This window comes from Acanthopagrus latus, chromosome 13 (genome assembly GCF_904848185.1).
Source record: "Acanthopagrus latus isolate v.2019 chromosome 13, fAcaLat1.1, whole genome shotgun sequence".
NCBI lineage: Eukaryota > Metazoa > Chordata > Actinopteri > Spariformes > Sparidae > Acanthopagrus > Acanthopagrus latus.
Window position 1 is genome coordinate 20567043 of NC_051051.1, and position 24102 is coordinate 20591144.

Genomic DNA, 24102 nt, shown 5'->3' on the forward strand with positions numbered 1-24102 from the left:
CTCCTGCTTGTCCTTCGTCATTTTGCTGCCTCTAAATGTGAGAAAGTTCTTAATAAAGCATATCCTCAGTGGCCTAGCTTGTATGTCACGTCATCTGACAAATCAAAATTTCTGGAGGGTGATTAAATTTAAGACTACTATTCAAGCTTCCCCAGCTCTCTTCTTCTCCAAAACTGTACATTACATTATTTTACCTTCTTCCATAATGACAAGCCTAATAGTTAATTCAACTTTTAAAGAAAGATTGGCTTTCATTAGAAGTTATTGCAGCTAATGATTAGATTACTATCTGTTTATATCATATATTTATTAGATTTTTAAAAAATAAGAGGGTGGATGTGTGTGATGAGTTTTTATGAGCAAACTGTTGTAGGATTAGATTTACACCAGTAGGGGGCGGGAATTAAGTGTCACAGACTTAAAAGTACCAGAAGAAGAAAACGAAGAAGGAACGGGTCAGGTACTCGGAAGTGATATGAGAGAGCGGATCCTCGCAGGCTAACCGGTGTTAGCAGGTACGAATATAAATCACCTAGTTTTTAATGTTTTATCAGTTCAATGTTCAATAAACTGTCCGACTGATGACATCACACCGAGATGTGACGTATCAGACAGTTGACAACATGATTACAGTCCGGAGCTGACTGTTAGCTTAGCTGTTAGCAGCTGGCTGTGCCTTCGCAGTTAGCTGTTTACTAGCTCCGTCACAGAAGCTTTCAATGTTTAAGTGAAGGAACAAAATCAAACTGTTTGTTAACTTGTGTGTTTTTTGTGACGGTCTCTGTCAAATGGTCAGTTCAGAACTTCCATTAAAGAAATTGCTGATTTAACGCAGTAGCTGGAACATTCTAGAGCTGATACAGAGGAGGACATGTTAACACAGCAAACAACAAGAACTTGTGATTTTAGAACAACAGGCACTTTAGTAAAAGTGAAATTAAAGTTATTCATTAAAATTGATTAATTGGTAAAAGCAGCTGTGGCAAGGTGCATTATTACTGTTAACTGTATAGTACAGCCAAAAAGACTATTATTCAGGGACTAGAAGAGAAACACATGCAAAGCAGGAAACTGTCATTAATTACAGTTTTAAATATTTCAAAAACATTAACACAGTGACAATATGATATGGTATTTAAAAGGACAAAATAATAATACCGAAAATTAAGTAAGGATTTCAAAGGATAAATAAAAGGTCCAGACAATACATTGACAATTTCAATTTCTAGCAATGTAGAGAGATCTGTGGTACGTTTGGATTTCATACATTTCATTGACTTAACATATGGTTGAATTTCATTATAATAGTACCTGATGATGGGTCTGTTTTTCTGTAATTTAGCTACCATAACATTGCCTATTAGGTCCAAGTTTGTCTCTTATAATCTCTTTAATAACACAGCGTAAAGTAGATTCTTAAGATCTACAGGTCTGATTTAAAACCTGTCACCTGTGATGAATGAATTCCTGTAGAGTGTAACCAGGGACATTCTGCTGGTGTAACTAAGAAACTAGGAATGCTTGTTGTCATCGAAATACATTGTAAGATTGTGACACATTAGCCTTAGTGCCAGTAGTGTTTATAGACTATTACTGGTGATGCGTAACTGATAAGATGGTCCTACGGTGATGACAACAGGGACTGCATCAGAGCCAAAGAACTTTAACTTTATTTTGTGTCGCAGAACTTTAATATGAGCAGCCGAGGAGTTGGAAAACCCAGGGAGCAGGAGAAGGAGGAGGAGGAGAACTTCTACGACTGTGAGGAGACTCTGGAACCTTCAGACCGAAGAGGAGCGAGGGAGGGGAAGGAAGAGACCCAACAAGGTGAAGGAGGGTCAGAGGACATTCACACAGAAACGGACAGACTGACTGACAGAACAGATGTCTCAGATAGTGAGGAGGGAGGGGAGGAAGAGGAGCAGAGTGAAAGGCTGCAGGAGGAGGCATCTGGCGACAGGCTGAAGAGTGACAAGTTGCAGGAGGATGCACAGGGAGACAGGCTGCAGGGCGACAGGCAGCAGGAGGAGGCGGAGGGCTTGTTGGAGGACGATTCAGACTCGGAGCTGAAGGAGGAGAAAAGCCAGGAGGTCGAGTTTGACGACGTCTACCTGAGGGAAGTGGAGAAGGACCTGACAGAGGAGGAAAAGGAGGTAACGCCTTCATCTGCTCACCTGTTAATCTAAATCCGCAGTGGTGAAGTATTAGCAGCTGGTAAACTGGTATGACAGTCAGGATCTGGAGATTGTTTCAGTTTTTCTTATCATCCGAGCATTGTTTATTCGGGATCACTGATAAATGTTTTGATCACCAGCAGGTGACCTGAGTTGGGGGGGGGGGGCAGCTATATTAATGATGTATCCCAGTGAGGGACAACTTATCTGTGCACGAACAGCTCCCTCTTTAAGGTCTGTGTTGCTGTGCTTTGTTTGAAAATATCACAGTGTCATGTTCCATTCATGTTGCTTTATTATCTTTTCTTTATTATCACAATCCAAATCACATCACTTAAATTACTCTTGAGTGCAGAGCAAAGTTTTGGTGAGCGGGCAAATGGAGAATTGAGAAGTGGGTTGTCAGAGCTGTGGAAAAGTGTGTCGATTCTAGATATTGATTTTACAACATCCTAGCTCTGATTGTTAATTTGTGAAAATCATCTTAAAATGAGCCAAGTTAAAAACCAACCATCTTAAATCATTGATAAATAATCCAATCCCCCATTGTGAATGTGTTCCTGTGTTTACAGCTTTTTTTCTAAATTTCCATATGAACTACAAAACAGAGTGATGCCCTTAAAAACTGGAGTGAGGTTCTTACAAATTGAGACGATGTTCTTGCAAACCAGAACGATGTCCTTGCAAACCAGAACGATGTCCTTACAAACTAAAATGACGTCCTTACTAACTAAAGCGAGGTCCTTAAATACCAGAACGACTTCCATACGAACCAGAACGAGGTCCTTAAAAACCAGAACAGAGTCCTTTCAAACCAAAATGAGGCTCTTACAAACCACAATAGCTTCTTTGCAGAGACCTCTAGCTCTCAGGCAGCCTTAATTTAAGGTGTAGAAAAGAGGCATTCAGGGTTCAGATGTGATGGTAGTTTTCTTCTTTTGTTTCAGAGTCGACGGCAGCAAAGTTTAACTCTGAAGGAAAAAGGCAACAGCCAGTTCAAAGCTGGAAGTGAGTGACATCATCATGACAGTATGTCCAGTTTATAAACCTGCACAAACCAGTACAAACTGGTGTCAACATTTCTTCCTGCAGACTGGTCAGAGGCAGAGCTGAGCTACAAGGAGGCGTTGGTTTTATGTCCAGTTTGTTTCAGCAAAGAGAGAGCTGTCCTGTTCTCCAACAGAGCTGCTGCAAGACTGCACCTGGTAAAAAACGGCTAACAGCATGCTAACTGACAGGCTAACAACATGCTAACTGACAGGCTAACACCATGCTATGATAGGGGTTAACAACACATGAACACTGATGCTAGTAACACATTAAGAACATGCAGACACTGACGCTACCATCATGCAACAGTAACAGTGTGTGTCTGTCTCTCAGGATCTGAAGGATCAGGCAATATCAGACTGCACCAGAGGTGAGTGATTACATCATTTTCTATCTATACAGCACTGATTGATCCATGTATTGATTGGCTGCTTTGTCTTCACAGCAATAGAGCTAAATCCTGACTATGTACGGGCGTTGCTGAGGAGGGCAGAGCTTTATGAGCAGACAGATAAGCTCGACGAGGCGCTGGAAGACTACAAGAAGGTTCTTGAACTAGACCCCAACCAGGCCAGTGCAAGACAGGCCTGCATGGTGAGTTCAAAGACTGCTGGGACTTACGAGAACCAGACAGTCCTGTTAGTGTGCCTGCAGTATTCATGATAGCAACTCTTTTTGTGGGAGATAGGATCATCAATCATATGTCTGTGCCCGACACAGAAAGGAAAATAATAGAAACAGAACCAGAGTTCAGAATACTTAGACACTTAAAGACACATTGCTTGAATTTGCGATAAAACTGGCCTCCTTCTCAGAGTAATAACCGAGTCAGATTGGAAATTAAATGAAACACGTATTGATCTTATTTAGTGTGACTTACACTTCCTGAAAAAATATCTTTCTCTGTTGTAGCATCACGGATGAATGTTCATAAATCCACATAGAAATCAGAGAAAAAATTCAGCAAGTCAGAACTTGCCTTAGAATCTTCATGTTTTTAAGTTTTCTTTAGTATAAAAGTAATCCAGAGATAGTTGTCTGTACGTCCATGGATACACTGCAGAGAGGAACTACTAAAAGCTAATTCTGCATTCTAATGGAAACACATGTTGGCATAGAGATCAGGATGTAGCTCACAGGTAATTCATTGTCTCCATGGTAACATTATACTTCCTGTTTACATCCGCAAAATAAAAAATGGACAAAGAACAGTTTACAAAATAACTAATAATTGATATGAACTGTCTCTCTTTCTGTCTCTCAGAGGTTACCTCCACAGATTCATGAAAGAAATGAAAAGTTGAAGGAGGAGATGATGAGTACGTACTGCACCGGAACACACCACCTTAGGAAACAGTACACTGTTCTCTAATGTTTCAGCTCATCAGCTAACTAATAATCAATAAGTAAAACAAGTCATTTATTTTTATAGATGAGATCAGATTTGTTCCAGCATTTTAACAATAAAAGCACAACTATCAAAGTTCATATTGGATTAAAGTAAAATATTTTGTTATTAATGATCTGAAACAATTCTTGCTGTAACCTTTGACCCCTGACCCGTTTCCCCCTCTTCCTCAGGTAAATTGAAGGACCTGGGGAACTTGGTCCTGAGACCTTTCGGACTTTCAACCAACAACTTCCAGGTAAACCAGGACACCAACACCGGCTCCTACTCCATCAATTTTGTCCAGAACCCAAACAACAACAACAGATGACATCACAGCCAGCACAGTGATGACATCGCAACCAGTACATTTAGGAAGTCACAGCCTGTACAGTAACATGTTGATAAATCTGTGTGTGTTCAGAGAAAAATAAAAGCTGATTGTCTCACGCTTCTGTTGTGTGTGAAGCTATTTGCGTGTTAAATGCTGTTCTCTGGTATCCATGGTAACCTGGATCACTGAACTCCTCTCTACACCTGCAGCAGGTAGCGTCATGTTTCAGCCTGGATCAACATACTCTGCTGATCATTTCAAGGTGTATAAAACTTGTCATTTTTATAAGAAATAAACTGACAATCAGCACAGTATTCAAAATTACAACCAGAAAATTCTGACTCAAACAAAATACCTTGTCAAGAACCTACATAGCAAAATCGTATTCAGACAATTAAAGTTTGTTTTTGAGTGAAGTCTGGTGTTGGCTGCCATCAGCTGGTCCCGCTGTACAAACAGCGGCATCTAAAGAACAGCAACACTGCTAATTATTATGTATCTGGTTTAAAAACACACCGTCATCAACTTCTTTTAAATTGTTATGCAGCGTTAAAGTAAAAACTGAAAATGATCAGTCAGCCTTTAAAATAACAAACGTGTAAATTCTTCCTCATGTGTTTTAATTGAAGTCAAACATACAGTGAACAGACTGAAGGTTCAACATTTTAATATGAACAACTAACAAACAGTTACTGACATAAATACATGTGTTTTTGATAACAGATGACCGATGAGTGTACCAGTGCATTACTAATCGTGTATGAATGCGTTATTGATTATAGACCACTTATAGATCACTGAGTTCTCCTGGACATCAGCATCTCTCTGATGTTGTCCTCTGCTTCTTTCACGCTGCGTTCAAGGTACACCTTCTTCTGCTGTAAAATAAAAATAAATCATAACACACAGTCAGACCACTGACACACCTGAACACACACTGCAGGTAAAACGTGTCTGTGTGTATTTTAGTGTATATCTAATTAAAGTGTGTAATTGTACCTCGAGTTCTTTGATTTTCTCGTCAGCTGTTTTCTGTTTGTCCATCAGCTGGTTGTTGATGTCCTCTTTTGACTGAAGAATGAACCTGAAACACACACAAGATATGAGACATTTTGTGGACTCCTGAGCGATGATGACACACCTGTGTGTAGTTTTACATTATCAAAAGCAGTTAACTCCCTGTTTCTGTTGAATAGTCATGTTCTATGTTAGTGTAGAGGTGAACAGACATCCTGGTTGTCAAGGAGACTCACATGCGTCCGACTCCCTCATACAGTCGTGTGTTGTCTGGCAGCGTTGTGATCTCAGCGTGTGTTAGCTTGGTGTGTTTCTGAACCCGTGTAAGCTGATCGATCTGCAGGTCAGCCAGCTTCACCTTCTGCTGCGTGTCGATCATCTTCACCTGCAGCTCCGAAAAGGCCTGTAAGTAAGAGGTATGACTCTGATTACAAACATCTTAAGCACCTTTTACCTGCAGCTCCAATAGGCCTTTAAGAGAGAGGTATCACTCTGATTAAAAACACCTTTCACCTGCAGCTTCAAGAAGGACTACAAGACAGAGGTATCACTCTGATTAAGAAAGACCTCAACGTCCTTTACCTACAGGAGATCTATCACTTTGATTAAAAGCTACCTGAACGTCAATCTGAATAGGACCGTTTAAACTCTTCATTGTAATTTAAATAAATACATAAAAATAATATATAAATATCTTATAGTGATGATGCTGTTGTTATTCACCTAATATTTGCGAGAAAGAACAATATGTCTTCATGTATTGTCACCATCAGAAGAGGCGTTCAGGGACAGTCAGCCTCCTCCGATTTCGCTTATTTAGATCAGTTTCATATCTGTGCTGATTTTTGACATATTCACATTTACATCTACAAACGGTGAACTTCCGTTTCTGGTCAGTCAGACGATGTAACCCCTGTGTAACAATAACGAAGATGAACCTGCAAACAGGTTTTCATTTCAGACGGTGTGTCTCATTCTCTTCAGTTAAAGTTAAACATCATGTTTAATGTTTCCATAACATTCCCAACGTAATCACTTGAGCCGTGTCTTTAAGTGTGTGTGCAGCGTGGGTTCTCAGTGTTAGCTTGTCATGCTAACCGTTAGCTGCGTTATAGCTGCTGCGCTCCTACCGGCGATTATTAAACAGCTGTTAGTTTATCTTCGCGGCTCTTCCCTAAACACAGAAAGTACAAGACTGATAGTTGAGATCGGTTAACACATTAAAACACTCTGTTACCTTCTTCAGCTCCAGGTCTATGGGCGCAGCCATCTTCACTAATGAACCAGATCAGCACGCACTGCGCATGTGCGAAGTCCCTCTACGTCTTCTTCGTCTTCTTGTTCTTCTTCGAAACCATTCAATTGTACAAACCACACACTGTACAAAGGGTGTCGAGAGAATTTCTGGCGATAATAACAAAGTAAAAAATATATATTTATATATTTGATTTTGGGACAGGTTGCCGTTAATTCAGGAAAGTTAATGGATCATTTCCCATCCCTCATTAATCACTCCCATACCGATGAAAAATCGGGTGGAGTTTTGTTGTCCACAAAACATTTCTGGCAAAATAGAATTGTGTTAAAACTAATAATAATAATAATAATAATAATAATAATCACCACCATCATCATAATGATAATAATAATAAAATCACAAAAAAATTAGGAAAATGCCTTAAAACAGAAGTCCAGAGAACCCAAATTGATGCAAAAAGTCATTATTTGTTCCTTTTTTTAAAGCATAAATCTGTGAAAATCTGACGCTCCACAAATGTTTGTGGAATGCAGAACCCAACCCTGCACCAGCATGGGGCTGAATAGATGATTCTGGAATTTTCATTTTTGGGTGAATTTATCCTTTACAGTTGGGCCGCTGGATCCCTGCAGCTTGCTCTGCCATCTCATTCTGTCTCATCTCAGTAAGATAGAATAGAATAAAAGAGAATAGAATTTAATAGAATTAATTAGAATAGGCCTTTATTGTCACTATATACATGTACAATGAAATGAATGGCTTTCTCTTCAGGTCAGCAGAAACAAATAGTACAAAGTAAGAAAATGAAAGTGTACCAAAAATGATTTGCATACATAGAGTAAAAAAAGAAAAACATTGTACAAATATATAAGCATATACTGTATACAGTAAAGACAGAGGTAGCAGCTTTAACAGTGTAATTGTGCAAAAGTGGTGCAAGAGACTGCAAGTTGCTGCAGTTCCTGTGCTTGGGATTGTTCATTATGGGGGCTGGACGGAGGTCACTGTTCAGGAGCCATTCATCTGGCATACCACACCATTGCTCAGTTGGTCTGGATGCTCTCGATGGTTTTCCTGTAAAAGTTCACCAACAGTGTCTATGGAATCTGGGCCTGTTTCAGCTTCCTGATGAAAAACAGTCTCTGTTGGGCCTTTTGACAAGCTGTGAGGTATTAGAGGTCCATGTCAGCTGCCTCAACAAGGTGACATTCCACCTCATTACCATGTTTTTTTGTGATCAAGTTTTTGTTGATTTTTTAAATGTAAGTATGGAGGGTGAGATTACAAATTGATGAATCATCAACAAAGTAAAACAAAGTAATCTCACATGCCCATGCAATATAGAATTGGCAATCAGCTATATGGAGAAAGGGGAAAATAATTTTAAAAAATAATAAAAACAAAGCAAACAATGACAGGAATAGCAAACAAAAAGAAATAAGGAATAAGCAAGTCCCTCCCATCCCACCAACCCTGAACCTTGGGGACACGGAGAACAATTAAATGAAATATTTGATTGTAATTTAGCCAGGTGTATTTTGGCAGCCCAGTGTTCCAGACCTGCTATATCAAGGAAATCTAAAAGACATTTTTGTAGCTTTGTCACCACTTCATTACCATGTATGTGGAGGGGGTGGTGCTCTCTTCCTTTAGTTCTCCTGAAGGGAATAATCAGCTCCTTTGTCTTGGAGGTGCTAAGGACCAGGTTGTTGTCCTCACACCACCTCGTTCCACACGTTCACCTCAAGCCTGTATGCTGGCTCCTTGTTGTCTGCAATCCGGCCCACTTCAGTTGTGTCGGTCAGCAAATTTTATGATGGAGTTACAGGTGTAGATGAGGGTGCAGTCATTTGTGAAAATTTGTGGGGTGCCTGTGTTTAGGATGAGGGTGGAGGAAGTTACAAATCATGAAACCTAATTTAGTTTTTAATCAATTATGACTGGATAGCTATCTAGATGTGGAGAATGTGCGAGGCTCTGCGTCATGTTTCTGCGGTGCTACATCTGGAAACGGGAGCAGAGTGAGACATCTTTATTTTTAGCTCTGGAAAAAGGTGCAGAGTGAGACATTTTCCCAGCTGCTTTGTCACGAACTATCTGTGCTCCCTTTTGGTCCCGCCCCCGGAAACTGAACGTTCATCCGCGCGCGGGATTCAATTTTTAAGAAGCAGCTGTCGGGCGGGCGGTCAGTCAGCGCGAGACACAAACGAACAACAACAACACAACCTGTATCTACCTCACTGTCAGGACTAACAACCTTGAAGAGATTGTTTTAAACATGGCAACTCCACCGAAGAGGCCGTTCCGTCTGTCCGCCAGTCCGCAGCTCAACGACAGCTTCTCCCGCAGGCACAAGAAGATCTCCATCGAGGGAAACATCGGTGAGTTCTGAAACAGAAGCGGACTGATCACCGCTGATTTTATGACCTGCAGTGTGTTTGGTGATCTCTGGTGTAAAACATTTAAAAACCCTCCGTCGTGCTGCTAACAACCGTTTGCCGGTGGCTCGGAGGAACATAGATGATTGCGGTTTTAAACAGTGAGATTTAAAAGTCTAACCCGCCTTGACGAAGCTGATTGGCGCCAAATTGAACCGGTCAGATAAATAAAACAGTCACAAAATGTTCCCATACCAATAATCGATCATCTAAAACGCTTTGACTTGGTGGCGTGTGACTTCATAATGTTATATTTTTGGATTTTAATAGGATGGTGCATTTAGGTGTCCAGCATTTCAGTGAGGTACATGATGTACATAATGGAGGTACAGCATGTTCTGCGTACAGACAATGGTGCAATGCAACTTAGGGCATTTACTCAAGTACTGGAATTGATTTAAAAAACTTAACTTATTTAAATATTTCCATTCACATACAGTTTGGGGAAAATATTCTACCTTTGCTCTGCTTTGTGTATTTTATTACTTGGGTTATTAGTTACGTTGCAGATTACATGCTGCTCAGAGCAGCAAGTAGAACATTTTAAATTAAATTAATGCATTTTCTATATTATATTTTTTATATACTCCTTTTTATATGATTGCATGCGTTTATTGGCAGAAAATGACTTTTGATACTTAAGTACACGTTATATTAGATACTTTAAGACTCTATTATGAATATGTACTAAATTGCACTTGTACATTTTTTTAATACATTTTTTATATTTTATGTTTATTGCTGTTTGCACCAGGGATTTGAGGGAAATGTTATTTTAATTCTGTGTATGTCCTGTACATGAAGCAGCATTGACAATAAAGTTTTTTGACTTGACTTTGATATGGGTGATATTTTAACACTATCTTTAACTCAAGTTTGACCTTTGGATACTTTTTGCAAAACAGTGTACTGGTTTAAACTGTAACAATACTTAATATTTTAATATCTTAATATGAGTGTATTCTTACGCTGTAGCACAGATGATGGTTAAATTACTCTGGTACAAGCACCATAAACTGTGTTTAAGTACTGAGCGTCTGTCTCTCAGCTGCCGGGAAGTCCACCTTTGTACGTGTCCTTGAGGGGGCGTCAGAGGACTGGGAGGTGATTCCTGAGCCCATTGGGAAATGGTGCAATGTCCAGAACGACAGCGATGATGTTTACCAGGTGAATATGCAGCCCAAGAACACAACTATAGCCTCAATATATTTTTGACAAAGGAAAAAAAGGCAAAATTCTCTTTAAATATGGAGATTTTCTGGTTTCTTTACCCTCTTATGACCATAAAGTGATCATCCTTCGGTTGTGGAGAAAAAAAGACATTTGGGGGCGTCACCTCGGGCTTTGGAAAACGCTGATTGACATTTCTCACTATTCTTCCATTTTCTGACTATTTTCAGACAACCAACCAATCAATCAGCTCAAATATCAATACTAATTGTAGCCCAAAAAACAACATTTATTCAGTGTATTATGAGTGGTAGATGAAAGAGTTCCTCTCCTTTCAGATTAAAAGCTTTTATTTATGTATATTTATTTGCTTCCTCCCCTGACTGACAAACACACAGATGGCAGCCAGCTACCATCGGGACAAAATTAGGGTTCTGTGTCTTGCCCAGGGAAACCTTGACATTATAGCTACAGAGATATCACATGTGTACCTGTCTGTCCGCAGGAGCTGAGCTCCTCTCAGAAGAGTGGAGGAAACCTGCTGCAGATGTTGTACGACAAACCGAGCCGCTGGTCCTACACATTCCAGGTAACCACATCTGACTCTGCTCATTCAAGTGGCGCTCGAGTAAGGGGAGCTGTCTCCCAAAGACTAACCTTTCACCCGCTCGTCTTCATCCTTCTGCCTGTCAGAGTTACGCCTGTCTAAGCAGAGTTCGCTCTCAACTCCAGTCTCCGTCGATGAAACTGCAGCAGGCTGAAAACCCTGTTCAGTTCTACGAACGCTCTGTCTACTCAGACAGGTAACTACACGCACACACACACCATAGACAGTTAACCCTGCACACCTAAGACAGGCTTAGGGCATCTATGTTAACCTTGTGTATTGTGTATACAGGTACGTGTTTGCATCCAACCTGTTTGAGTGCGGTAACCTGACAGAAACAGAGTGGAGTGTTTATCAGGACTGGCACACCTGGTTACTGAACCAGTTTGAAACTGACATCGCCCTCGACGCCATCATCTACCTGAGAGCTCAGCCACAGGTACTACTACTAATACTATTACTGTTGCTGAGTACTACTGGTCTTGCTACTGCTTCTTATATCACTCTTATTGTTACTACTGCTACTTTTACTATTACTCCTTATGCCAATTCTACTAGTCTTGCTGCTGCTGTCTGCTGCTTATAGGGTTTTAACCGTTCTTGTGTTCATGCCAAACCATCTCAGCTAGAGGTAGATTGCTGCTGCCTCTTTACTACGTGCTACTACAGCATTAACACTTGTTATATATCAGTGTTTCCCATACATATGAATAGCAGCAGCAGCTGTTGTGGAGGAGGAGGGGGACAGAGGAGAGTGTATAGGGGGCTGCATTTTATCTTTGACATTAAGTCAGTTTTTGCTATGGACACTTCATATCTCAGTCGATGAACGTACCTGTGAGTAAAACAAAGAAACACAGGGGACTGGACTCTGTCTCATAATTTTAGAGACTAAAGTTAAAAATGTGTCTTGCCACTGACACTTTTTATCCGGACCAATTCACAAACACGAGTAAAGCATTTAGCGAATGAACGATGAACTTAACGTGTACGTGATTGTGTCAGCTCAACAACATTGGGTAAATGTCAACACCTGAAGCGGTCAATGCTGAACGCGGCAGAATAATGCTGCCTCACGTGAACGTTTATCTGTGAAATAAACATTTGGTTGATCCACGTTGATTGGGACAATGTATTAATGACAGATGGCTTGTTGCTAGCTAACGCCCAGTGGGTGTAAATGATCACCCAAGGTGATGGGGGTCACAAAACAATAGCTTGTTTGTCTAATCACATAGGCGTAAAATCTGAGATGAGTTTAAAAAGACTAGCTCATCACACATTTATATGTACTTTATGTACTAGAGTCCCTCTGCTGCCATCCCAGACAGCGTACTTTGCAATCCTAGGGGGAAACACTGTATGTTTCTAGCGCTGCCTTCAGTCTCACACTATTTCTCTGTAAATTTCAGCGGTGTATGCAACGGTTGCTCCACCGGGGCAGGGAGGAGGAGCAGGGGATTCCTCTGGAGTATCTTGAACAGCTTCATTTCAAACATGAATCCTGGCTTTTCCACAGGAACCTCAGGTAAACAACACTACCGAGCATGCTCACAACACAGCGTAGGGGCAACCCTCAAAGGCTGAATCCATTTACAATTTTTACCCCTACCTCTCTTTTTCAAGTGCCCTTTGCCCCTCATAACAGAGTTACATGGTTGAAATCTCTCTGAGAAAGGGGACAGCCCTTAAGTTCCTTATTTAATATATATATATATATATATAATATATAAGGGAAGTCCCTTATATATCAACAGTTCTTTCTGATGGGGTTTACTTAAATGAATGCAACAACTTTAATAACTGTATTAAAAGTTTGTGTTTGTGTGTGTTCAGGTTGGACTTTGAGTACTTGAATAACCTTCCTGTTCTCATTCTGGATGTCGACGACGACTTCAAGAATGATCGGATCAAACAGGAAGCCATCATTGACAAGGTTCTATCTTACTTCACTTGTACTTACTTTGTGCTATTTTTTTTCACTTCAGAGGATCTTTATTCTGCAATTTTATCTGACCTGGAGTCTGTTTTCTCCTGCAGGTCAGAGAGTTTCTCACCACGCTGTAGAGATGTGTGCGATGTGAGCAGTGTGATCTGCTGATTGGATGACCCAGTTACACATTGCAAATGTTGCTGTGTCAAATTGTCAAAATTTCCTGTGTTTTTTAAACTCAGTCCGACCCCTTCTGGGTCAGTCGGTGTGGTGTTAACAGTGCAGAACTTCACTGATTTTTATTTTTTGCTGCAGAGTTTTAGCCTTTTATTCCACTTCATGTGTATATATATATATTGTTTTTATTCCTATTTTTGTATATATCTATTGAAATGTTGCCTGTAGTGTGTGTGTGTGTGTGTGTGTGTGAGTGTGTGAGAACATTATGTAGTTTAATGAATTACTTTGATATTTATGCCTCAGTGTTTTTTTCATGGTTAAAGTGATGTGTCATTGAACTCACCATGATCCCTTTAGTAATGAACGAACATTGTCTCTGTAAATATGACTCAATAAAGAATTGCCGACTGATTTTGTCCAAAATGTTTAACATTTGAAATGTCGTAACAGGGGTGGTTGTAGCTCAGCGGGTAGAGCAGGTCAGCTAGTGATCAGAAGGTAGCTGGTTCAAATCCCAGCTCTCCTGGGCTGAGCTGAGCTGAATGCAAGAGCTGAATGCATGAGCAAGATACTGAATCCCAACATGCAGCATGGCAGCCTCTGCCATCAGTGTTTTAAAACTACACAACTGAACATAACTTGTGTTGTGGAAAATTGAACACTATAGTACTGTGTGTGCTTTAACAATATGCTCTACATGCAACAGAACTGACCGTGTTTTATCAGTACAGCAGACCTATGTTCTTTTCCTAACTAGCAACAATTAAATAGCAGATTGATTAACTGAGTAACAAAAATAAACACGTCATGTCTGTTTGCTGTATTATACTTCAGTATTACTGTAATAAAAAACATTTGGAGCACTTGTTTTAATGCAGTTATGTTAAAGGGTAAATAAGACATTGAAGTCAATACAGTTAAATATGATAAACAGAACATAATGAACATTTTAAATGCGATGCAAGAGATCTGAATGGTTCACATGTTACAATCAGTTTTGGATTTTAAACACATCTTTTTACATACCTGCTGCAAAGTCACACGATGAAAGGGGGTCACAGCAGAGGACATTTGTGCTAACATGCAAACGGCAGCTGACAATGATTGTAGCTGAGTTCAACTTTGTCATGTTAATGTTCAACAATTCAAGTCAATGTTTTGTTGTTCATGAGTCAACATGATGTTTGCCTTGATGTAATATAGCCATAAAACACACGATGTAGATCATTGACAAAACAAAAGCACTCGGTGACAAGACATGAAATCGAACTATAAGAAGTGTGGAATGTAGCTGCATCTTATAATATAATCTTAGAAATACTCAGATCTGAATATTGAAAACACTTATTTAATACAACTGGAAATATGAAATATCAACTGCGTATAAAAAGCATTGAATAAGCCGATAGTGTAATACAATGTTAAACCAAATAATCAATAGGTCTCTCTGTTCAGTCTGTCCCTTCAGCCCGTCTGCTGTGTCCTTGTCGTGTCGCCTGGAGCTGAAACCTGCTGAGACGTTTGTTGTTTGAAGCTCAGTCGGATGAATTCCAGGAGAGAAAAACTTCAGAGACTCAGCGAGAAGCTAGAACATGAAAACAAACTCAGAGGAGGAGTTTTTTACAAGTCAAAGCCCTGCAGGAGGAGGTCTAGGAGAGTTTTGAACAAATGAGATGTTACATTTCCTGTTGCTGCTTTCCAATGAGCTGTGTGAGGCCTCTATTGTGAAAAAGTCAGCGGAAGTCCCTGGGTGACGGTTTACAGCTTCACTCAGTCTGGTTTTATTAGGGTTAAGATTGTATTTACTCACACTAACAGAAACACAAATGATTGTCAAGCCAGGTAAAAACAACATGTCTCTCTCAAACACTTATTAGGTAGAAGATAGCGGGACAGAGACAGACAGGCAGAGAGACAGAGAGTTGGTGCAGTCACTTATTAATGTCCATGTGTCTGTTAACTACTTCTTCACACTCTCCACCCCTCTTTCCACCTGTCTTCTCTCCATCATACGCCCCCTCAGACCTCCAGTCGTCCACCAGCCTGCAAACTGTAAGTATGTTTTCACTCATTTTCAGAGAAAATCCTCTTTTCTTTCAGTTTTCATGTAGTTGCAGCTGCAGTAATCCTTTAAGAGCTCTCACCAGACTCCATGCAAATATTTCACCTTTTTAGAGTTCACTGTAAACCACTGCTGCGGCACTGCTGAGTTGAGTTATGGAGAATTGATAGATCGACAGATAGATAGATAGATAGATAGATAGATAGATAGATAGATAGATAGATAGATAGATAGATAGATAGATAGATAGATAGATAGATAGATAGATAGATAGATAGATAGATAGATAGACAGATAGATAGATAGATAGATAGATGTGTTGTGGAGTGTGCTTTATAAAGTTTGATGGCACCAGGAAGGAACCATTTCCTGTGCTGTTCCTTTAGGCAGTGGGGTTGAATGAGTCTGTTGCTGAAGCTGCTCTTAAACTTGTCTAGAGTCTTGTGGAGGGGGTGAGAGGCATTGTCCATTATTGCCAGCAGTTTTGCCAGAGTCCTGTCCTCCTCCAGGGTGACAAGCTTAGAGCCAGCAACAGACTCTGCCTTCTTGACCAGCTTATTCAGTCTGCTGGCATCCCTTGCTCTGATGCCCGCGACCCGGGACATAAGGATACGACAGATGTACGACAAAGCTTTTTGAAGGATGGATACACTTGAACGTGCAGTGAAATGTCTGTGGTTTGAAATAAGTTGTGACAGGCTTTAAATGGTTGTGTACAAAGTTTAGGATTGCTTGGTGGAGGTTTGGAACAGTTTTTGTGTTTCACTGTTTCACCATTGAAAACTTGTTTTGTATCTTTATTTGTGTATGTATTGTTTATGTATTTGTGTATTTGTCTTGTTCTTGTTCATTCAGTTGGAACCCGACCTTGAATCCTGAAAACACAAGACATCTGTTTGTATTATTATCATTATTATTTTTATAAGAAGTAGTAGTAGTACTATTGTTGTTTTTGTTTTTGTTATTGTTATTAATAAATGAACACCTGTGTTGGTGGAGAAGCTAAAGGCTTGAACAATACGTTTTAGAACATATTTTAATACATTCAAATTTGCACCTAACAATATAAGACAATATATATATATACACAACATAAAACTGAAGAAATAGGACTGAAGAGATGGGATTCGGTGATCTGCTGGAGCAGGTGAGTGAACTGTGCTGTTCCTAATTGTTCTGACATTAGTTCAACACTGGTCCAGGTAGACCAGGTGTGACGCAGGTGTGTTAACATGTGCTTACTGTCCCTTCTGATTGCCATGGTGAGGTGGGCGGGTTCGGCAGGTACCAGTGGCTCCACGTGACTCTGATTAGTTTACCTGGTTTGATGATGGCCAGTCAGAACCTGCTGAATAACTTCATCTCAGGAATCCCCACCCACCACTGCAGCCTGCCAGCCAATCACAGCCTCTACAACCTGTCACACCAACAGGTAACCTGTCTGTGTAAAATTGCATGACACTGCAAGTTGACCTGTCTGTCTGAGCCTGTCTGATATAACCAGGTAACCTGTCTCAAGACAAAGTAACCTGTCTGACACCTGTCTCACTACTTGGTAACCTGCCTGACACTCCCAGGTGACCTATCTGTCTGATCTCATTTATTAATGAATCCAGTAATTACGGTGATAGATGAATGTGATTGGTTTGGTTCTTTGGATGAACGTGATTGTTTTGGTTCATTGGATGAACGTGATTGGTTTGGTTCATTGGATGAACGTTATTTGTTGTTTCAGGTGGATGATGGGCAGCTACTGAAGGCTTTCATCCCACTTGACACTTCAGGAAATAGACTGGACCGCTGCAGGAGGTAAAAGCTTTTCGGTTTTGTTCATCCTCCCTGGGTTGCATTGCATCGATGACTTCATTTCCTCTGACATCACTTCTTGTTCCACTCGTTTTTTTTTTATATTCAGGTATGTAGAGCCTCAGTGGCAGCTGTTAGTTGCCAACAACTCAGCTAATGTTAGCCAGCTAGAGACAGAAGGATGTTTGGACGGATGGACATTCGACCGCTCCGAGTTCCACGCCACCACCGTCTCTGAGGTAATAAGAAACTGCTCACTTCACTTTATTCATCAAAGCTGAGGCTAATGAGGTGGTATTTGGTAAAAGTAGTGATCTTTAAGAAGGCTGAATTGATCTGTTAGACTCATCACGCTGTTTTCTTATCTCCCTGTCTGTCTCTGTGAATCTGTCTCTCAGTGGGGGCTGGTGTGTTCTTTACGTCCTCTGAAACAGATGATTCAGACCATCTATATGGGCGGAGTTTTGGCAGGAGCCATCATCTATGGTGGCCTGTCAGATAGGTAGTACCTCCTGTTCAAACTGTAAACACACATATAACCATCAGCCAGTGATGATTTTAGGAATGTTTGCATGCTTTAGTTGCGTCCTCTGTCCTGAGCATCTGTTGTGGGCACACTGAATAATCAAACCAGTCTGAATCGTTCTCTCTGTCCCTCTCTTTCGCTCAGGTTTGGTCGACGGTCGGTCCTTATTTGGTCATACCTGCAGCTTGGTGTGCTTGGTTGTAGCTCCGCCCTTTCGCCTTCATACTCTGCCTACTGCATTTTTAGATTCCTGTCCGGGATGGCTGTGTCTGGAATCATCCTCAATGGAGTGTCACTGAGTACCTGTCTACCTTTCCGTCTGTCTTAAATTTCAGGTTTACTCTTCAACCTGATCACATGTCCTCAGAGGTTAATCAACCTGTCTATCTACCTGTCTGTCTCCAGAGGTGGAGTGGATCCCGACCAGAGAGAGGACATTAGTTGGCACTCTCACCTCTTTCTTCTTCACATTTGGTCAGATGATCCTAGCAGGGCTTGCCTATTGGCTGAGAGACTGGAGGAAGCTGCAGTTAGCTGTCTGTGCCCCCCATTTCTTGTTCTTCGCCTACAGCTGGTCAGTGTGGACTTTCAAAATAAATGTCTATATGTCTACATGCTTGTCCTAAGTTTTTTGCTCTCTGATTGGTCAGGTGGTACTCTGAATCAGCTCGCTGGTTGGTTCTGAAACGCAGATCTGATGAGGCCTTAAAAAGTCTTCACCGAGTCGCTCGAATCAACGGAAAAGCAGAGATAATTGACAAGTTAACACTGGAGGTAACCTGTCTGTTTGTTACGTATACAGAGTTTTGCGATACCCAATCAGAAGCTGTCATCAGTCCTGTGTCACCTGCAGGTACTACACTCTCACATGAGTAAGGAGATCGAGTCAAGTCGTTCTACATTTACAGCATACGACCTGCTGAAGACCAAGGGCATGAGACGTATCTCCATCTGTCTGGTTGCTGTCTGGTCAGAAAATACACCTGCTTCACCTGTGTTTATTCCAATTTATTGATTTGCACTTATTCATTTGTTTATCTATTACGGAACAACAAATAAAGCATCATTCTAAACCACATTAGACTACAGAAAAGATGTGAGAATCTGCAGTTTGTCGTCCTCTGCAGGTTCTCAACCAGTTTTGCGTACTATGGTTTGGCAATGGACCTGCAGAAGTTTGGGGTGAGTCACCTGATTAGCATCAATAATGCGCCACGTGAGCTTCCAACTTGCTTTACACCTCATCCGTATGGATGGGAAATACCATGTTGATGATTTTTAAGTGAGGCTAAAGTAGTCACCTGTCTACCTTTGCTTTCCTCTTTTTGGCCGGTAAATACTGAGCTCTCTTCCCATTGTTGTTACCAGGTGAATATCTACCTGATGCAGATCATCTTTGGAGCTGTTGATTTTCCCTTCAAACTAATAGCTCTGGCTTCTCTCACTTACCTGGGGAGGAGGATCACTCAGGCAGCCTGTCTCTTCCTGTCTGCCGTCATCATCTTTGCCAACATCTTCGTCCCCTCCAGTAAGGAACACTAATCCACCGTAATACATAGAGTGCTTGCCTCCAAGGCTGCTTTTATAGCTCTGTTGTGAGACTTGTGTTTGTGCAGGAGACCAGAGATAAAGACATTGAGGTCTCTGCACGTTCAGGCCCCCACACACACTTATCCGACCACTCTCCGACCGTTCCGTTGCCTCTTGTCTGACCCGTTCGGCAGAAAAGTTGCATTGAAGCACACCGCTTCCACGTGCTGCCTACTCCACAGTAGCGTGTACGTTCTGCGCTTGCGCGAGATGCAATAAGCGGGTGGCGCTTGTGTTGTGAGTTGTAAACGAGAGGCTTATGCACGCGACTCTTTACTTTCGATCAAAATGAAACTTAACTATTTCAGACAAAAACAGCTGCATATTAAACATGCAGCGAGGCCTTACCAAATGAACACAATTAATTCATCCTGAACGGACATAACAACTAGTCTCATGCCGGTACTGCAGTGCAACGGGGAATGATGGAACGGAGTGCGTAGAAAACCAATGCGCACACAGCATTCCGACCCGCCAATCAGAGAATCCAATGGCTCAAACGTCCGATGGCCCACATCCTCAGACTTCACATATTCAGTCGGAGCAGACAACGTCCGCACAGCTCCGAAAGCTTCCTACGTTGCTGAGCACACCAAACATAATTGTTCCCGACCTCGTCCGAGTCTCTCCAAATGCTTCAGACATCCAACGGTTGGGCCGGTGTGTTCCTGCCTTTCAGCTTTCAGAAGATTGTTTTCTCCCCTTCGTCCCTGTTTGTACATTCAGATATCTGCTTTATTTTACAATGGGGTATGGAGGTATCATATTTAACAAAGTGATCAAACCAGGTCTAGATGTCCTTTGATTAACAAGTTTGTGTATCTGAAGGGTTAAGGAGACAGACAGGAATCACCATTTACTTCATCAAAAGGGCTCTTCCCAGATGTCACTCTAAACGTGTATTTTCTTCCTCATCACTATTCAAGACAAACACTCAACAAGCATTAGTCAAAGACACACCTCCAAGCAGGTAGCCTGGAGTTTCAGTCCAGGAGCTGAATGTTCAAGAACCTGCTGTCTTTGTAGATCAGGAGCTGAACAACATTCAAAGCAAACCACTTTGTAACCTGTCACTTCACTAAACCCAATTCTAACCTGAGCCCTGATACCCGCTGAAACCTCTCCCACCTTCCCTCCGCCAGACATGCAGGCCCTCAGGACCACGTTGGCTTGTCTTGGGAAAGGCTTCACCTCATCGTCCTTCACCGTTGTCTACCTGTACACTGGAGAGCTATACCCCACGATCATCAGGTGACACAAATCTTTGGTTTGACATGTAGGAGAAAAACACCTAGTGCTGGATCGTTCTGGAAATGTATTGATCTCATGATGTGTGTGTGTGTGTGTGTGTGTGTGTGTGTGTGTGTGTGTGTGTGTGTGTGTGTGTGTTGCGTTTTCAGGCAGACAGGAATGGGCTTCGTCTCCACCATGGCGAGAATCGGCAGCATGGCGGCCCCTGCAGTCCTCATCCTCGACGAGGTGACGTCAATTTTCCAAACATCATTAAAGCTGCAGTCTGGAGTTATGAGAAAAAAGTGGACTTAGCCAGATAATTTACAGTACAGCTCCCAGGTTCCTCCTTCTTCCTCTTTGTGGCGCTGCAGCCCTGCCTTCAAAGCCCCTCCCCACAGAAGAGCCTGCAGTGCATGAGCAGGCTTGTAACCACGGTAAAAGTGGACGCCAGATAACCAAGATGTCGCACACAAAATAACAACAACAAAATAAGCCCTGATCGTCCAATTTCTGATCAATACAGCTAAATTACAATGATGAGTGCCTCATGCCAATCACTGGATAACCCAAGTAACAAACAATATTCCTCACATCGCGGTAGATGGAGTTACCACGTAATCATTACCCAGTGCAACGCCATGCTGCCTTTCTGAAGCACGAGTAACGTTATTTCTCTAAACCAATTCAACCACTTCTAAGCGCACTGAACACAAACTAACGTTATAACGTTATAACTCACTGAAAAGACAGTTTTGCTAAGCAGTAGCCATAAAGACAAAGCTTAACACCGGAGTTAGCATACAAGCTAACAAGCTAGATTAACCAACAAGCTTGACAAGCATATTTCTTCTGTTTGACGTGGGCAATGGTGAGGCATTTTTCTGCTGTTGCATCACCGCTATCGTTTACAGTTTAAGTTTGAGCTGACCAGGTAAGAGCTGGCGCTGTGCCTGTGCTGGGGAGGGGCACTGTTGCATACACGCTGTGTGAAGGATGGGGGCTGCCAGCAGCTTATGCACGAGCATGATTAACACTTCCCTTGGCTCTGATTGGTTGTGTAGATCTGGGAGCGGTGGATTCTTTTACACAGCTTACCTGTATCATATTCTACTGTCAGATCATAATGACAAAATTGTTGCAGACTACAGCTTTAACACATCACAATAATGTATGAAATGCATGAAAAAATAATAGACCAAATTCTCACAGCGGCCATTTTCCTCTTACATCACAGTCAGGGTGGGAAACATAAAGGTTCTACTGCTGTGTTCTAGGGTTCAAGTCATATAAACATAGGTAACCTTTAGATGTTATCAATTTAATGCTTCCTGATTGATTGGCAACTGTAAAGACGATGGAAAGTTAAATCCGGAGGGACATCAGACCATATTTCAAGGTAACTACAGATTGGATAACTGACTGACTAGCTTCAAACTAGACATCTGCTAACATAAGCATTCAAACACATTCTAGTTAATGATTTGACACAAAACGATTAGGAAAAGCATAGATTAATTCAGAAATATCAACCCACATCTTGGAGGCATTATGGCTAAACCTAGAAACACGCAGGATGTAATCAAACTGCAGTGTTAGCTAGGAATCTTTTGAATGCTGACATCAGCTCTCATAAGCTATCGTGTTGTTTTACCTTGAAGCAGAAAGTGCCTCCAGAATTTTACCATCCACAATCTCTTCAGCTGCTGATCGATAGGGAAGCTTTAACATGCTAACAGTTTGTCAGATTACCAACAATTATTTGACTTGCAACCTGGAACACACTTTCATTATATTATCCCACCATTGAAGTATCCCACCCTGAACTTTGATATTGGACACTGTGTGAATAAGGTCTATATTAAGTTCAAGAGCTGGTGCAGACTACAGTAAGAATAACCACTGAGGAAAATGTTGTTACGTGGCATATTTATGTTCCGATTGATCAGTTATGACTTTTTTGTGTTTTATTTGACCATTTTACAGCTGTAAAATAAAGTGATCTAACTGACATTGTCTGTCTGCACTGCAGTTGTGAGCAGCTCTTTAACTTTCTGTCTCAACGAAATCAGCTCATTGAATCTCTGCATTTGTACTGAGATCAGTCGTGGTAACTAATGCAAACAGTACTTACGAACTACATTTCCCAGGTACTCCCTGCTCTGCCCAGTGTCGTGTATGGGGGGGCGGCGGTGTTGGCTGGTTGCTTTGCTTGCTTCCTACCGGAAACATTGAATTTGCCGCTTCCAGACACCATCGAGGATGTAGAGGAGAAATGGTGAGCAAACAGCTAGCATCATTAGCTTCATAGCAGCTGTCTTCGCATCATTAAAAGCTTTAGCTTCATTAGCAATGCTAGCTTCATTCCCCACTGATATATCAGCATATCATGATGCTAATGCTAACTAGCTGCTGGGCTACTCACAGTGCTGGTTTTTGTGATCGGGTACCTGACTGATAAATTGTTAAACCTCATTAACTGGAAACTGTCTGTGTGAAGGTCTGGAAGAAAGCCCGCCACCCAACAACAAGAGGGCTTGTCCTCACGTGAAGGCGGAGCCTCTGAGAGTGGGGATGTTGTCTCAACGGAAGGCGTGGCTTTAAAAGAGCTGAAGGATGCAGAAGGGACTGGACTCAATGCCCTCTGACCAATCAGACAACACTGGCAAAAGTCAATGACAGCTGGATTGAACCTGGACCAATCAGATGGCTGAAGTCATAGATGAACCAATGAGAATCAAAGAGAGGCACACTTCAATAGCCAAGTTTTTCTGTGTTCCAGAAATTTCATTTTACCCAAGAAATTATCACATGTTGGTGTTATAATGTCTGAAACACAATTTAAACTGTCTCTGTCAACATTAATCAATAACTCACAACAGAACAGTGATTAATATCAGATTAGATGATTGATATAGTTTCACACTGTAAGACCCAGTTTTCAGAGATAACGATTAATTAGATCTCTGGTCTGGCACTTTTTGTGGTGTCTGTGTCTGAAGAGACTTTGCCATCTGCCTGTATTTTCTTATTTGGTTAGGATTTTTACTATGTGCAGGATATTTGTGGACATCGGCATTCTGAAGAAAGCCATGCCAACGTGGGCATGGGACTCAACAATAAGTTATCTCCAGAATCACTCACAAACAAGCAACTGAATAAATCCTGCACAGTGTGCCTTTAATACTGCTCATATGAATGTTCTGTGATATTTGCATGCTTGTGAATGTTTGGAAAAGTAAGCAGTGCTGAAGAGTGTCTAATATAAAACTTTACTGAACGAAATATGAATAACTGCTGTGAGGCCACTTATATGTAACTATGAACAACTCAAGCAGCA

At 41.3% G+C, this 24102-nt stretch overlaps 4 protein-coding genes across 4 annotated transcripts; 3 read left to right on the forward strand and 1 right to left on the reverse strand.

Annotated features, from left to right (window-relative positions):
- The first annotated feature begins 397 nt into the window (after positions 1–397).
- On the forward strand, positions 398–5066 carry ttc1 (tetratricopeptide repeat domain 1). Its single transcript, XM_037120248.1, has 8 exons — positions 398–515; positions 1686–2153; positions 3122–3182; positions 3267–3379; positions 3558–3594; positions 3670–3818; positions 4489–4543; positions 4806–5066. Exons 2-8 carry the CDS (start codon positions 1695–1697, stop codon positions 4940–4942), a joined length of 1011 nt encoding a protein of 336 aa, XP_036976143.1. The 5' UTR covers positions 398–515; positions 1686–1694; the 3' UTR covers positions 4943–5066.
- A 482-nt stretch (positions 5067–5548) lies between these two features.
- pfdn1 (prefoldin subunit 1) lies at positions 5549–7356 on the reverse strand. Its single transcript, XM_037120250.1, has 4 exons — positions 7200–7356; positions 6199–6365; positions 5945–6029; positions 5549–5823 (listed from the first exon to the last, which is right to left on the reverse strand). The coding sequence occupies exons 1-4, from the start codon at positions 7230–7232 to the stop codon at positions 5740–5742; spliced, it is 369 nt and encodes a 122-aa protein (XP_036976145.1). The 5' UTR covers positions 7233–7356; the 3' UTR covers positions 5549–5739.
- A 627-nt stretch (positions 7357–7983) lies between these two features.
- On the forward strand, positions 7984–13959 carry LOC119031668 (deoxycytidine kinase 1-like). The gene is made up of 8 exons (XM_037120249.1): positions 7984–9601; positions 10707–10825; positions 11334–11417; positions 11522–11631; positions 11727–11874; positions 12848–12963; positions 13272–13371; positions 13476–13959. The coding sequence occupies exons 1-8, from the start codon at positions 9499–9501 to the stop codon at positions 13500–13502; spliced, it is 807 nt and encodes a 268-aa protein (XP_036976144.1). The 5' UTR covers positions 7984–9498; the 3' UTR covers positions 13503–13959.
- A 1261-nt stretch (positions 13960–15220) lies between these two features.
- oatx (organic anion transporter X) lies at positions 15221–23946 on the forward strand. Its single transcript, XM_037120247.1, has 16 exons — positions 15221–15600; positions 16466–16757; positions 16878–17042; positions 17346–17419; positions 17526–17655; positions 17815–17918; positions 18087–18241; positions 18348–18516; positions 18593–18716; positions 18796–18911; positions 19070–19124; positions 19311–19470; positions 20675–20783; positions 20933–21011; positions 22913–23040; positions 23263–23946. The coding sequence occupies exons 2-16, from the start codon at positions 16731–16733 to the stop codon at positions 23408–23410; spliced, it is 1743 nt and encodes a 580-aa protein (XP_036976142.1). The 5' UTR covers positions 15221–15600; positions 16466–16730; the 3' UTR covers positions 23411–23946.
- Positions 23947–24102: the final 156 nt, after the last annotated feature.

Excerpts from the sequence above, each read along its gene's own strand:
- ttc1 (XM_037120248.1), top strand. The coding sequence starts at position 1,695 with ATGAGCAGCCGAGGAGTTGGAAAACCCAGGGAGCAGGAGAAGGAGGAG. Across the intron at positions 3,183-3,266 it reads CAGCCAGTTCAAAGCTGGAA|ACTGGTCAGAGGCAGAGCTG; the intron begins GTGAGTGACATC and ends TTCTTCCTGCAG. Across the intron at positions 3,380-3,557 it reads CTGCTGCAAGACTGCACCTG|GATCTGAAGGATCAGGCAAT; the intron begins GTAAAAAACGGC and ends TCTGTCTCTCAG.
- pfdn1 (XM_037120250.1), bottom strand. The coding sequence starts at position 7,232 with ATGGCTGCGCCCATAGACCTGGAGCTGAAGAAG. Across the intron at positions 6,366-7,199 it reads TAGACCTGGAGCTGAAGAAG|GCCTTTTCGGAGCTGCAGGT; the intron begins GTAACAGAGTGT and ends TCTTACTTACAG. Across the intron at positions 6,030-6,198 it reads TATGAGGGAGTCGGACGCAT|GTTCATTCTTCAGTCAAAAG; the intron begins GTGAGTCTCCTT and ends TGTGTGTTTCAG.
- LOC119031668 (XM_037120249.1), top strand. The coding sequence starts at position 9,499 with ATGGCAACTCCACCGAAGAGGCCGTTCCGTCTGTCCGCCAGTCCGCAG. Across the intron at positions 11,875-12,847 it reads ACCTGAGAGCTCAGCCACAG|CGGTGTATGCAACGGTTGCT; the intron begins GTACTACTACTA and ends TGTAAATTTCAG. Across the intron at positions 13,372-13,475 it reads AGGAAGCCATCATTGACAAG|GTCAGAGAGTTTCTCACCAC; the intron begins GTTCTATCTTAC and ends TTTCTCCTGCAG.
- oatx (XM_037120247.1), top strand. The coding sequence starts at position 16,731 with ATGGGATTCGGTGATCTGCTGGAGCAG. Across the intron at positions 18,242-18,347 it reads CCTCAATGGAGTGTCACTGA|AGGTGGAGTGGATCCCGACC; the intron begins GTACCTGTCTAC and ends GTCTGTCTCCAG. Across the intron at positions 18,912-19,069 it reads ATCTGTCTGGTTGCTGTCTG|GTTCTCAACCAGTTTTGCGT; the intron begins GTCAGAAAATAC and ends CGTCCTCTGCAG.